The sequence below is a fragment of the Oryctolagus cuniculus genome, chromosome 14 (genome assembly GCF_051225735.1).
Source record: "Oryctolagus cuniculus isolate XC-2025 breed Fujian yellow rabbit chromosome 14, ASM5122573v1, whole genome shotgun sequence".
Taxonomy (NCBI): Eukaryota; Metazoa; Chordata; class Mammalia; order Lagomorpha; family Leporidae; genus Oryctolagus; species Oryctolagus cuniculus.
In genome coordinates this window covers 60,657,601-60,672,789 of record NC_142880.1, presented here as the reverse complement: position 1 = coordinate 60,672,789, position 15,189 = coordinate 60,657,601, and the positions used below count along the sequence as shown (strand labels likewise).

At 43.6% G+C, this 15,189-nt stretch overlaps 1 protein-coding gene across 4 annotated transcripts in view; it reads right to left on the bottom strand.

The window, feature by feature from the left end:
* Positions 1-15,189, bottom strand: part of TTC23L (tetratricopeptide repeat domain 23 like) — a 58,818-nt gene that overhangs the window by 32,347 nt on the left and 11,282 nt on the right. For all 4 annotated transcript variants that reach the window (XM_089312701.1, XM_089312702.1, XM_089312703.1 and 1 more), the window contains exons 5-7: positions 5,771-5,927; positions 3,788-3,913; positions 620-797 (exon numbers count right to left, since the gene is read on the bottom strand). In XM_089312701.1, coding sequence (XP_089168827.1) covers positions 620-797; positions 3,788-3,913; positions 5,771-5,927 — 461 coding nt within the window. The remainder of the gene's footprint in view (positions 1-619; positions 798-3,787; positions 3,914-5,770; positions 5,928-15,189) is intronic.

Sequence of the window (15,189 nt, the reverse complement as noted above, 5' to 3'; positions counted from 1 at the left end):
GGAGGTTAGGCACAGCAGCATTCTCATTTGGAAGACAAAAAAGGTAAATTTAACTAACAGTTTCAAGTACATGAGACATAAAAGTGCCCTAAACTGTTCTCATATGATAGACTCAACATTCCTTCTGTGTTTTGATTCAGTTTCCCTTGGGCATTTGTCAAGTTAGTTACCTCCAAGGGAAACATCATTGTGTTAGTTTAACCTTAACCTTGGACATACAACCAGCTAGACGAGCTTAATGGATAAATGACAGCATTATACCAAAATACCATGATCTTTCATTTAAAAGATCCTTTGTGTTTGTGGAAGACTTCAGTTGCTTTTCGTCTTGGAGCAGACTCATCCCCAACCTCCTCTTCCCAGCACCTAGAGATGAGCGAGCAGCCTGGAAGAGGAAGCACCATCTGTAGGTCGGGTCACACAGCAACTACACCTGCCCACCTGAGTCACTTTCTCTGCCTAGGTCACTGACGGTTGATGAAAGGCTCTTGCCTGAATCTGGAGGGAAGTCAGGGTTAAAATGGAATCAATCCCCGCTGTGTTCTTTGAGAGGCCCAAGCTTCCTTGACCCTAGAGAGAAACAAGGCCACCCAACCTGGACTCTGGCCAACCCACCAACCTGCTTCAGGTACTGGATGGCCTTGTCATGGTTCCTCCTCAGCTGTTCAATCTGAGCTATTTCCTCATACAGGCTGATCAGATCTGATGTGCCATCACCCTTGGCAGCAATCACGTTGCCAATTGCTTTCTCAAAGTATGCCAAAGCTAGGTTCAGCCTGTGGATGGCCAAGGAGGCTCTACAGAAAAACAAATGAAGGTGAAAAGTCAAAGAGAGGTCACTAACTTTGCAGACACATATGGAATTGATTCTAAGAACTAAAGAATTTGGCCCTCCTAGGCAAATCATTTGTGTGGTTGGCTCAAAATTCAGCCTTGCTGTAAAAAACACTCTTATTTTGCATCTTGCCCGGCAGATTCAACTACCATTCATTAAACCCATTAATATGCCATGCTGTCTTCTAATTTTACAGAAAAGCAAATGGAAAAAATGACTTCTAGCAATTCACAAAATGAGATAATTTACCAATAAACACAGACTTCCTAAAATAGAGTAAAAGTTTATTACCTCTGGTTCCAGCTCTTTCAGGCCAAATAAAGTTTTTGCTTTGTTTGATTTTGTTTAGCTTGGTTTATTCCTCCTCAGTTAAAAATGACAGAGGACAGAGAAAACAATGTAAATATCTCCCAGAGGAGTGGTTAAATAAACTATGCACATCATACAATAAATTCGTCACATAACCATGTTTTCCTGTTAGGTTAACAATTTAGGGAGATGTTCAAAATACGTTAAGTTAAAAAAGCAAGATATAAAACTAGACTCATATAAAATGTGATCCAGATATATGTATATGAGCAGATATGACACACACGTATGGGTACTTCAAAAAGTTTACGGACAAATCAAGTTAAAAGATAAGTTTATTTTGGTGCAAAAATTGAAATGCATACATATTTCATAATATATATTTCCATAAATTTTTGAAGACCTCCTTGTCTATACAATTTCAAAATATTTTGTATCAAAATAAGTTTATCTTTTATTCCATTTTCCATGAACTTTTGAAGTACTCTTATATACACGTATCTTCACAATGTTCATAGCACTTATGTCTGGGAGGTGGTATTATAATTAACTTTTATTCTCTTTTTCACATCATTCTTTTCAGATTTCCCACAATGAAACTGGGAATATAATTCTTTAAAATGATAATACAACATCTCACTTAGGTTTATCTTTCCAGGGAAAGCAGTTACAATGAGAATACAGGTAGCTGAAAGCTGGTTCTGACAGTTATTAGTTTTATCAAATCCCAGAATCATATAATTTGTTCCAAATAAAGCAGGAATAAGTATATCTAAATTACCAGATACTATATGAACTAAATATAAAAATAATTTTTTTGTTCTATCAGATCACCATTTCCCTTGACCACAAGAGCAGAAGTTATTATAATGGCTCTAATTAAAGAGCCTGTAGGGCAATACTAACAAGTTGTCTGGCCTCAACAATATTGCCTTAGTTTCCCAGCCCTTAAAATGAAACAGGTATTTGGCCTTATGAGACATCTGATCAATAGTAAACACAACTCAGTGTAGTACAGAAGGTGAGTAATGATTTCAGATGCCCCAGTTACAATCCTGGCTCTTCCAACAGACTTGAGTTAACCTTTCTGTTAACTTGAAAGTTAAAAATCTGAAAGTAATAGCCGGCACCATGGCTCACTAGGCTAATCCTCCGCCTTGCAGTGCCGGCACACTGGGTTCTAGTCCTGGTCAGGGCGCCGGATTCTGTCCCGGTTGCCCCTCTTCCAGGCCAGCTCTCTGCTATAGCCCAGGAGTACAGTGGAGGATGGCCCAAGTGCTTGGGCCCTGCACCCCATGGGAGACCAGGAAGAAGCACCTGGCTCCTGGCTTCGGATCAGCGCAGTGCGCCGTCCGCAGCACGCCAGCCGCGGGGGCCATTGGAGGGTGAACCAATGGCAAAGGAAGACCTTTCTCTCTGTCTCTCTCTCTCTCACTGTCCACTCTGCCTGTCAAAAAAAAAAAAAAAAAAAAAAAAGTCTGAAAGTCATAAAAAGATCTATCCTCATGAACTTTCTAAGAATTGAGTAAAATTATGTAAAGCATACAGTGTCTAGCATAGTTAGACTTAGTAAGAATTCTAACATTTAAAACAGTTCACGCACAAAATACTCAATAATTACCATGAAATGAATAAGCCAAATGAGTACCAGAACACAGCATGAAAAATGAACAAGACCATCTTTCACATAAGGCAGAAAAACTGCAGCCACTGCCTTTGTGACGGCAGTACACATTCAGCAGATACTAATTTATGGCCCTATAGATGAGAAACAATTGTTTGACTTAGTTCTGGACATTCCAACATCTCCCCACCATTTCCCATTTGACTTCTAGATTCATGGTTGTTTACAGGAGGCAGACGGGCTACATGTATTTCATTTATTTACTGTTCAGTTATCTGCCCTATTGTGCCAAGTGCTTACAGCTTTGGAAACAGATTACATTCAATGATGTGAAGATATCTGAAAAATCTAGGGAACAGTAAACTCTTTATTATTTTTTTTTCTGGTAATCTGATGGGCCCACTCTCATTTCCAAATATGCTGATTCTCAGAGGATCCCTAAATCAATTGCAAAACAGTTAAGTCTTATGCTGGCTTGAACACATTCCATGAATTTTGTTTCCATATGGAACAGAATTTACTTAAAAATGCATGTGCTATACATAGTTTTCATGGCTTCCAATTAATTATCTTCATTAAATGTTCCCTCCTCATTTGTTAAGACGTTACACTTAGCAACAGAAATAAATGAGAATTCAGAAAAAAAATTTAATCCTAGAAGAAGTGGAAAAGGCAGGATGACGAAGAGCTAAGAGTTCATGAGTTCAGATCATGGTTCTAACGCTTGTGAGCTAGGTAACCTTGGACAATTTGTTTAACCTCAGCCTCAGTCTCCTTGTCCTTTCTCCAATGACTTCATAATCAAGCCAATTATCTTTATAGCGGTTGTGAGGGTTAAATGAGGCAGTGCACACTAAGTTGAGAACACAACATACACACTTGGTAAATATGAGCCTCTTTTATTACCACTTGAGTTTCTGGGTTTTGGACCCTGAATTTTTTTTTCCTTTTATATACAGCACCAACATCATGTATCTCTAGGCCTCATTCATAAAAGCCTCTCTAAGTCCAGATCTTACCTGCCCAAAGCAATTGTTAGGTCTTTCTCTGAGACTTGTAATTCACAAACACTTCCCTTACATAATTCTTTCAGCTCCTTCATGTTTCTCTCTGCCTTCTGCAGGTTGAAATAGGCCTCTCTGCCGGTGAAAAAGTCAAGAAAACAGCAATACACACACACAAGCCAACTGCCAATGAGCAGGGGCAGGAGTTGATAAGCAAACAAAAGGGCCTCTTGGGAAAACCAGGCAATATTTGAAAAATGGGTACTTAACTATATTCTATGTTCTCTCTATATATATGTTGTCAAGAAGGAAGAATTCTTTAGAAAAGGAAGAGGGCCTTGGTTTTCTGTGGCAGCTCCCTGAAGTCTGCGCTGGAGGGGGTGGTGAGGGTTTCCAGGAGTGAACGGAAACTGTAAATTATACTAGACTTCCTTTAGAGGCATCTACTTTGTAACAAGTTACTCATTTTTCCGGAGTTCGTTCATTGGAATGGTAAAAGAGAGGAACTAATTATGCTGAAAGGGACTTTCTGGGTTATTTAAGAAGTCCAAGCAAAGCAATATTTTGGCCAGCAGCAAATAGCTAGAAAGAAAATCCCCGTAATTCCCAAATATTCTTCTATTTCCCACATTTTTAACTAATTTTCCCATTAAGGGTATAACAGAAGAAGGCCACAAATCAGATTGTCCAAGTTGAACAATAGGACCAAAAATAGAGATGGGGGGATGCATAGAGAGGAGAGCCTGGGGGGGGGTGCACAGAGAGGAGAGCCTGGGGGGGGATGCATAGAGAGGAGAGCCTGAGGGGGATGCATAGAGAGGAGAGCCTGGGGAGGGGGTGCATAGAGAGGAGAGGAGGGGGATGCATAGAGAGGAGAGCCTGGGGGGGGATGCATAGAGAGGAGAGCCTGGGGGGGATGCATAGAGAGGAGAGGAGGGGGATGCATAGAGAGGAGAGCCTGGGGGGGGGGGATGCAAAGAGAGGAGAGCCTGGGTGGGGGGAATGCACAGAGAGGACAGCCTGGGTGGGGATGCATAGAAAGGAGAGCCTGGGGGGGGTGCATAGAGATGAGAGCTGGGGGCGGTGCATAGAGAGGAGAGCCTGGAGGGGATGCATAGAGAGGAGAGCCTGGGAGGTGGGGGATGCATAGAGAGGAGAGGGTGGGGATGCATAGAGGGGAGAGCCTGGGTGGGGGGTGCATAGAGAGGAGAGCCTGGGGGATGCATAGAGAGGAGAGCCTGGGGAATACCTGGGCTCATGATTGTTTGTGAACAAGAAATGCCCTTCACACCTTTCAAGGTGGGACCATATCAAAAGGCTGCCAAAAATCACAGCTTTTTAAAGAGAGGCACCTATAACAGTCCACTCTGGGGATGCAGAGAACTACTCCTTTTGTCCATTTCAATTGGCCTCCATCATCATGGGCTGTGTTCACAACGTTATTTCAAAAAACTAAAATGATTGAGAATTCATTGAATCTGTGGTTTATGGTATACATTTATAAGCACCTGAGGGGCTTTTTAATATTTTAACAGATGTACCCCCACACCCACTGAGACAAAATTTCTGGGGTGGGACCCAGATATCTAATTCTTCCAACTTCCCAGGGGACTGCAGTACACAGTCTAGCTTGCCAGACTGTACTTTAAGTTACCACCCATTCTCTCCATTCCTATGCCACCACCACCCCCGCACACATATTCTTATTTTCTTGGGTGCTCAGTAAAGAAGAGGATAGACTCAGAAAACCTTCAACTGGGTAAAGGATGCTTCACTCATGAGAGCCTTCCCATGGCTCACTTCAGAGCTTACACAAACAGATGCAGGACGAAGATTCATACCTTTACAGGTGGAGACAAGAGGGCTGCGGAGGGCCTGGATGTTGGAACAGCTGCAAAGCCTTGCTTCCATTACTCACCTTTCTATGGTGAAAGAACCCACCTGGCGTGGGTGCCCTGTGGCCTCTGTCACCAGACCCAGCTGGGAAGATAAGGATATTGGTTCTGGAGGAGCCAAGCCACCCCCACAGTATAGTAGAGCATGACCAGGGCATCCAGGATTTCCTTTTTCTCCTTTTCTGAGGTCGTGTTCCCCTTCCAGGTCAAGAGTGTGGTCTTGGCAGACTCAGCATGTTTCTTGGCCTGAGCTGGGAGGCCTGAAAGAGAATAGAAGGCAAAAAGACAGACATTAAAAAGGCACACTTCAGGCAAAGATGGCATGAAGTGGGCAGTGTAGCCATCATACGGTCTTTACTATTGGTTCCAAAATCTGACCATGCATCAGTATTATGTAGAATACTTATAAAGAATACAGTTTTTTTTTTTTTTTTTTGACAGGCAGAGTGGACAGTGAGAGAGAGAGACAGAGAGAAAGGCCTTCCTTTGCTATTGGTTCACCCTCCAATGGCCGCCGCGGCCGGCGTGCCACGCTGATCCGATGGTAGGAGCCAGGTATTTATCCTAGTGTCCCATGGGGTGCAGGGCCCAAGTACTCGGGCCATCCTCCACTGCACTCCCTGGCCACAGCAGAGAGCTGGCCTGGAAGAGGGGCAACCAGGACAGAATCTGGCGCCCTGACCAGGACTAGAACCCGGTGTGCCGACGCCGCAAGGCGGAGGATTAGCCTAGTGAGCCGCGGCGCCAGCAAGAATACAGTTTTCTATCCACACACAGAGTTGGACTTTCTAAAGAAATGGGGTCCAGAAATCTCTTCTTTTAACAAATTACACAAGTAGTTCTTATCATTCCCCCTAACCCCGTCATTAATCTGTGGACCTCACTTTTGAAATTACTACTAGAAACAGGAGGGGAAACTTCGCATACAACTCCCAATTCTTCCACTAGCGCCATGTGACCTTTTTAACCTTCAAAGATTCTCCATTCTCCAAATATCAAATGACAACAATAATTATAGGAGCTGCCCTGTACCAAAACACATGGAGATCCTCCAGGAACAAGCTAATTTCTGCTATAGACTGCTGTGCCTTGAGCTTTCTGGAAAGGAATTCTATAAATATAAGAGTTTATGAATTCAATTACTTCCATCTGGGGGTTATTTTTTCAGTCCAAGATGAAGCTGGTGATAACTGGTCATACACACAGATACATACACACATGCATACACGTGCATGCAATCCAATTTCTAAATGTAGTGAGGTTCCTTATTAAAAAGACAAAGGGATTGCCCAAGTCCAGCCAGACAGAACTGGTGGGTTTTTCTCTTTGTTTTCTAACTACAGCCTGGTGTTTCTGGCACTTATTTGAGCTGCTATTCGCCCGGTTAACAGAGATAGACTTGGGAACATTCAGTATACGGGCCTACTCCTACAACCCAGTTCATGTCTTTTCTTTTCCCGATGAAAGGGGAAGCCCTGGGGAAAAAGAGAAAGGCCACAGAGAACCGACTACCCTCATTCTCCTCCGTGCTACTGAAGCAAATATGGCTGGCATTCACTTCCAGGCCTGTCACTGCAGGACACTTAAGGGCAGGTGAACATATCCCCCCACTGCCTGGTAGGTCTGCTGAGCTCCTAATCCTCACACCCGCAGCCCAGGTCCTACCTAACTTGCTCTGCCGGTGGCCCCTGGAGCCTTGTTCCAGCATGGTCACAAGTCAGTGGCAACAGAGCTGATTTGAAAAACTTGCCAGTGTCGCCTGCAGCCCTCACGTGCTCTAAATGTGCAGATCTCCATAATGGGCTACAAGAATGAAAGGGAACGAAGTCGCCTCTGGGAGGGCTCTAGAAGTGGTCTCAAAGCCAAGAAGTGTCTGCAGAACACTCAGACATATCTGTTCCTTAAGTCTCAAGAGAACAACAGACGTGTAGATAAAAAGAGGGCTGTATCCTAAGTTACCCAGTAACAGTGGCCCTCAGACTGTACTGTCCATCACAAGCACCCTGTAAAAATGCAGGTGTCTGGGCTCACTTTCAGTAGTTACAGTTTACAAGTTCTGAAGTGAGAATCAAGAATTCAGAGTTAGAATAAGCAACAGGGTCTCAGGTGGTAAGCAATTCACATTGATAACTATTCAGGGTGATATTCATGCAAAGTCGCCTGAGGACCAGAGAGCTGAGTAGGAAAATCTTTAGAGAGGACATGGCATCCATCTTGCTTTTGAACACTGCATAGGATTTTCACTGGTGGAGAAAAGGAGGAGTGTCTGCTTGGAGTAAACAGCCTGGGGTCATAAAACCAGGAGAATGAGGTGTGTGCCTGTGTGTGTCTGTATACACACGCACGTTAGGTCATGAAATTGAGGGGCTGCAGGAGTGTTCGGGAAGCTGGTAAGAAGACCAACCTGACTGAAAGGGAAGTGTGAATTGAAATATTATTAGGTATGGATTGGAAATGTAGAATGAAGTCTTGGATGCTACCTTAATCCTATCGTGATACTACAATGCAACACCAGACACTAGGTTATCTATTTCTTTCTTTCTTTTTTTTTTTTTTTTTTTTTTGACAGGCAGAGTGGACAGTGAGAGAGAGAGACAGAGAGAAAGGTCTTCCTTTGCCGTTGGTTCACCCTCCAATGGCCGCTGCAGCCGGCGCACTGTGCTGATCCAATGGCAGGAGCCAGGTACTTATCCTGGTCTCCCATGCGGGTGCAGGGCCCAAGCACTTGGGCCATTCTCCACTGCACTCCCTGGCCACAGCAGAGAGCTGGCCTGGAAGAGGGGCAACCGGGACAGAATCCGGCGCCCCGACCGGGACTAGAACCCGGTGTGCCAGCGCCGTAAGGTGGAGGATTAGCCTAGTGAGCCGTGGCGCCGGCCAAGGTTATCTATTTCTTATAGTTCTGGTGGCTGGGAAGTTGAAAATCACGGTTCCTGGATGAGGGAAGGGCCTTCTTGCAGCATCCTCATATGGGGAAGGTGTGGGAGAAAGAAGGGCTAAATGCTGCAGCGTGAAGACTCTTAAGAGTGCCTTAACCCTATTGACAAGGGAGAAGCCCTCTTGGCCTAATCACATCTTAAAGGCCCCGCCTCTTAAATACTACCACACTGGCAACACTTGAATTTTAGAGGGGGGCACATTCAAACAATAGCAGATGTCAAGGTGAGGATGCTGGTAACTGGAAGTCTTGCAGTTTTTAAGGAAGGCAGCATCAACTAACGGCTCACAGAAACCCCTGCCTGGGACATCAGACGCTGGCATTGCTACTTTCCAGAACAAGACAATGAAGTAGGAAACTGGGAGACTCTTTTGACCAAATAGGTTGTTTTCCACAAGCAGGTAGGCTCCTGGGAGTGTGTCAATAAGGAGTGCGGCAAATTCAGATGCTACACTGGACCCTTACAAGAAAGAAAGAGGAAACTAGAGGAGCTCCCACCCCCACATCTGCACAACACTCCTTCGGGGCTCGTGAATGGAGAACAAAACAAGACTCACGTGAGAAGGCTGTTCTGCAGCAGCCCTGAGGCTTCGAAAGCTGCCGCAGCCTGCCCCAGCGACCCTGGGGGAATACTTTTCCTCTAAGCTCGGCAGCTGATACAGTTCCTTGTCTCCAGGCTACCACGACCCACATTGTGGTCCCGGTGAAAAAGCTCAGCTGGAGACTACTGGAGCTAACAAACTGAACCAGGATCTTGGCTTAAAATACTTTACTATACTTGAAAGTAAACCCCAAAGGGGAAAAACCACTCCTTTGACCTTCACAGAAACCCCTCTGGTCTCCAAAGTGGAGCTCATGTACCCGCCATGGAAATGTAAGATTCCATAAAGGGTGTATGGGGAAAAAACAAAACTTCTCTGCTTTTAAAATATCTTATTCTTTTTTCTGTATTTATGAATATCTCTAAAATTACATAACAATATCGTTGTATACAACTTATAATAAATACACATCTATACTTTTTAGTGGCAAGGGAGCTAATTCTCAAGAGTTGGGAGATGACTGCTATGGACAAATGTTTTCCAACATTTTCAAGTATGAAAGTGCTCCTTTATGTTTTAAAAAATAATCACGTGGCTTTGTCTACTTTGTGATGGCTGTTTTTCAGCACATCCTACTTTAGAAATTTCATGATGACAAAAGTACCATATATTTAATACCAGTAACATTTTGAAATGAATGTGCTTTTATTAATTGCAAGAGCACCTCCTTTTATGTAAAAAAAAAACACACACAGTATATATGCTTAAGACTTTCATTATTGTGTCTCTCATAAAGGAGACTCATAGATTTCTGATTTCCTTCCCTAACTCAAAGTTTCCCACCTTCAGTGCCAACATCTGCTTCTACACCAATTCATTTTTATCTACCTGCCCTCTCAAGCCAAGGACACCAAGCTTCTGGCACGGACAGTACAGCAACAGGGTGGCAGCAAGGTCTGCTGCTGGGGACTCGGAGTCAGAAATTAAAGGAAATAGCGATGGACTGGCAAAATGGGCCCAAAGATTATTTACCCAACATACCAATCATTTTGCTTGTTTGGCTTGAGATTCTGTGATTGATGTCTGTTTACACCAACTCAGGCCAGAGAGAATCCAAGAGCTACCAAGTCTTTGGAGGTTGCTGCTGTCACCTTAGATCATCATCTAGCTTTAAGAAGTTAGTGTAGCACACGGACTAAAAAGAGCAGGTCCAGGTACAAATCCTGGTTTAACCACTAAACAAATCCAAATGGTCTAGATAAGTTACTTAATCTATCCATGCCTCAGTTTATTCACCCATGAACTGGTAATGAAAATGCCTTCTTCTAGCTTATGTAATTGCTGCAAGAATTAATTCAATTCATGAAAGAAAGATTAAATAGTGCCTGAGAGAAATAAGTTTGAAGAAATATATTGATCATCATCTTTATTATGTGGGTCCATTTCTCTTATTGAGTAATTTTATATTTGTTCTTAGTGTGGACATTTTTCCTAATGTTCCTTACAGAATCTGTTTTTTTTTTTTTTTTTTTTTTAAAGGCTGCATTTTCAAATATAAACCAAAATCAGGCAGGTGTGGGGATTTGGGCAAGTCAGATTACCATTTTGTTTGTTTGTTTGTTTAATCATCTTCTGCTGTTTCTATGCCAGCTCTCTTTACCAACAAGACAGAAAAAGTAGGGTCCATGATATATGCCTCCGTTTCTGGACTTTGAAGAAATCTTGGAACAGAGCCCTGAATAACTGAAAGGTTCCCAGTAATAGCAAGTCAGCTGATTAATTTATTGTTTCTTTAGCAATAAGCAAAATATCAGGAAACTGCCTGAACGCATTGCTGTATTCTTCCTGAACACTTGGCAAACAGTCCACCGCTAGGTTCAAAACCGCCCTGGTGTTCCCCATGGGCCTGTTCTCAGCTGCTGTATCAGTAGGTCCTTGGAATTATCACTAGGGCAGCTGGCAACAGAATTCCACTTCAAGAGCCCGTTCCTCTACTTCACCAACATGCTTTTACACACTGTGCTCTGCAAAGACTTCATGTTCTTTCACGAATCCTACTCCGTTAAATACTCTATTTCTTAAAACTTTCAAACTCTCTCTCCTAATTGGCTCCGTCCTCTCTGCCTAAAATATTGTTTCACCTCCTTGCCTTATAAAATTATCTTCACTTGACTTTTCTGCCTTCCTAGTTGCCCTCCTATTTTCCCTCACTTAAGTTAGAATGTAGTATGGAGAGTAGGCATGTATCCCTTTGTGGATATATATTAGTTCCCTACTGATGAATGCTTGGTTGTTTCCAATCTTTTACTATCATACACAATTTTGCAAAGAATAATCTCATTTATATGTTATAAGGAGAGATTCCCAGAAGAATCCCTCCCTTCTCACCCATTCTCTCTGTGATTAGCCTACTTTTAGACCTACATGAATGAGACTGTGTCTGTTCTAGCTATCGTTGCTGGATGAACCTTGCCAAAAAGTGTGCTTTGATATTGTCATCATCCTGTTGGAAAATCTCCAGTAGTCCTCCTCATCTACCAAATATATCCCAAAGTCTGTAACCTGTATTTAAATCCACACCATCATCTGCCCAATACACCCTTCTTTCCAGGTAAGTCTTCCTGGTCCCATCCTTAGCCAGACAGGATGCCTGTTGCTTTCTAAGTAGACTATGCCTTTCCCTTCCTCGGGTCTTTGCCTAAGCCTTTCTCTAGATTAGAAATACCCACCCCTTCTACCTACTGAAACCCTACTTATTTCTTACTGTCCTCCTCAAATGCCATCTCCCTGCTAAGTCTATCACTTAACAATTTAGGATTATTTCATTCAACCTTCCCAAAGCCCTGTATGCAAATCAATTACATGGCATTTACCTTACAGTGCCTTCTATCATAGGTAGTCTCTAGGTAGCTCACTCCCATGCTAGGCTGCAAGTTCTTGGAGGGCTTCTATATATTATATTTCTCAAAGCTCTGCACATATTTTACATCTATAAGGCTCTCACTATTCACTGAAAGACTGTTTATTGAGAGAAATCAGCTTTTTGACTTGCCCCCCCCATATCCCAGTGCTAGCAAGCTCAAAGGGAAATGAGGAAAGCAGATCTGATGGCTATAACACACACACACACACACACACACACATACACATGAGCAGCCAGGCATGAACACACACAGACACTTGCATCCTGCCTGCACAGAAGACCAATTCATCTATTCTGTCCATTGTAAAGCAGTTACAGGATTAATGATAACGAAACTAAGTGTAACTTAGTATATACTTCACCCCCTTGAAGGGTATTTCCAGGGCTTTAGTTATTTTATTCTATGGATCAGGCAGTAGAAAAAAATAAAAGCTTAAGTGAAGAACCTGGGTCAGGGCTGCAACTGAAATAAGAGGCACTGGGCTGTTCTCAAGGAAAGGTCACAATCATCGTCTATTCTAGAAAAACTCTAGGGTGGGTGTCAGGAAGTCTGGGCTCATGTCTAGGAATGTTATACCACCTGGTCACTTCATCTAACCAGGAAGCTGTTTTTCCCAAATGGGAAAAACAAACAAAAATTCTCTTTTCACAGGAAAACTTTCTCCCCCTCCAATCTATTACCCCAACATAGTTCTCCATTCTTTTATCAGGAACAATTGTAAACTAGGGAGGAAAGAATGCTTTTACCATCTTTTGTGATACGGTTTGTCTACCTATCTTGACTCCACATAGAATCTAGTTGGAAAAGTAAAACTCAAAGTCAGTTTGCTGCTGACTGTGGAACGGGTTATTCCAGAAGATGTGGGCCAACATTCTCCCCTAGACCTACCATAGAAATCTACTATACAAGCCAGGGAAGGCAGCATTTGGCCAAACCCCAAGTTCAGACAAATTTCCCTCTAGAATGCCATCTTCTCCAATTCAAGCTGTCATCACCTCAAGTCTGAATTCTAGCAAAAGTTTCTTAGTGAATCGCTTTGAATCTGGGCTCTTCCAGGGCCCAAGGAGCGTTCTTGCCTGCACCAAGTATCAGTTACCTACCAATTGCCAAACTCATGGCTGTGTCGGTAGCTTTCTCCTTATTTGACCCTGTCTCTACCATCTGAAACTATTGAAACTACACTGCTTTTCCTTTGGAAACTCTCTCTCCAACTTTGGCCTCGATGACACAGCACTTCTTGTTTCTTCCATTTCTTTGGTTAGCTCCTTTTCCACTTGCCATTCCTAACACTCTTCTTCTGTCCTCAGTTACTACACATGTTTTCTGACCAACCTCATCTACTCCAATGGCCTCCACCTGCTCATCTATGTGCGAAGCCCCCCAGCCTGACTCTTTCTTGAGCTCTATACTCACTTGTCAGTTGCCTGCTGGACCTATCAACATAAACGGGATCCAACCTGTCTGAAAGCAAACTCAAGAATTTCTCCTCCCTTCCTCTATCAACTTGGTCTTCCTCTTTAATTCTATATTTCAGCTAACTGTCCACATCATGGCCACTTCATACTGAACTGGCCATGCCATGTCACCAACTCTACATTTAAAGTTATCTTTTCTGCATTCCCACGGTCATGGCCATGCCTTAACTGGCTCTCATCGGGGCAGGATAATGGCCTAACTGATCTTCTTCACCTCTACTTTCTTTACCACCCAACCCATTCTCCAGAATTTCTCTGTGATCACAACACAAACTGGATTATGTTACTATTCCATTTAAAACCTTGTAATAACTCCCTACACTCCCTGATATCTAGACCCAAATCTCCTTTTAAATCTCATTTTCAGGCATGACCTGCTTGTCCTGAAGTAGCTTCTTTTCTATGCTGGTCCCTTGAGACTGGAAAGAACTTAACAATGTCCTGGGTAAAAAGTTCCATAACGGGAGCCAGTGTTGTGGTGTTGTGGATAAAGCCACTGTCTGCGATGGTTCAAGTCCTGGCTGCTCCACTTTTGATTCATTTCCCTGCTAATGTGCCTGGAAAAGCAGTGAAAGATGGCCCAAGTATTTGGGCCCCTGGGACCACGTGGGAGACTCAGAAGAAGCTTCTGGCTCCTGGCTTTGACCTGGCCCAGTTCCAGCCATTGTAGCCATTTGGGGAGTGAACCATCAGATGGAAGTTCTCTCTCTCTCTCTCTCTCTCTCACCCTCTCTTTGTAACTCCATCTTTCAAGTAAATAAAAATAAATATTTTTTAAAAAAAGAGTTCCATATTGAATGCCTTCCCCTCTCCACCCATTCCTCAGAGGGACACGCAGGGAGAACAAATACGGCACTCTCCGCTACTCCCCTCAAGGCCTTTACTCAGCCTTCAAAGACAGAACAATCATCACCTCCTCTCTTGACAGCCTTCCCTGAGCTTTCTAAACGGCAAAATCACTGATCTGCTGCATTTGTGTTCCCTGGAACTTTGCTACTACTGCTATCATGGGATCCTAGTGTCAGACCCCTGTATGCTACTCTGGCAAAGGGGCCACTAATAATCTGTAGCCCCAGAACCTAGTACAGTTGCCACTAGGCTTGTAACAGGTGCTCTCTGAGTTGAAGTAGCACATCCTTAAATTTGACTCATTAAGGCAGCAGATTTTGAAAAAATCTGACTGAAATACAGAGATTCCAGGTGAGGCAGGATGAAGCCCCATTAAGAGAAGATTCTGGGGCCGGCTCTGTGGCACAGCAGGTAAAACTGCCGCCTGCAGTGCCAGCATCCCATATGGGTGCTGGTTCAAGTCCTGGCTGCTCTACTTCTTATACAGCTCTCTGCTATGGCCCAGGAAAGCAGTGGAAGATGGCCCAAGTCTTGGGCCCCTGCACCTGCATGGGAGACCCAGAAAAGGCTCCTGGCTCCTGGCTTCAGATTGGCGCAGCTCTGGCCATTGTAGCTAACTGGTGAAAGGAACGGCCGAGAGCCAAGAGCCGCCATAAGAATGGCCTTAATAAAACAGTCCTGGGAAATGGGGAGTAAACTAAGTTCACAGAGAAAGCAGATAGCTACTACCCAGAGATAAGGGCTACTACCCAGAGATAAGGGCGACAGAACATCCTGGTATGCACCTAAGCCCC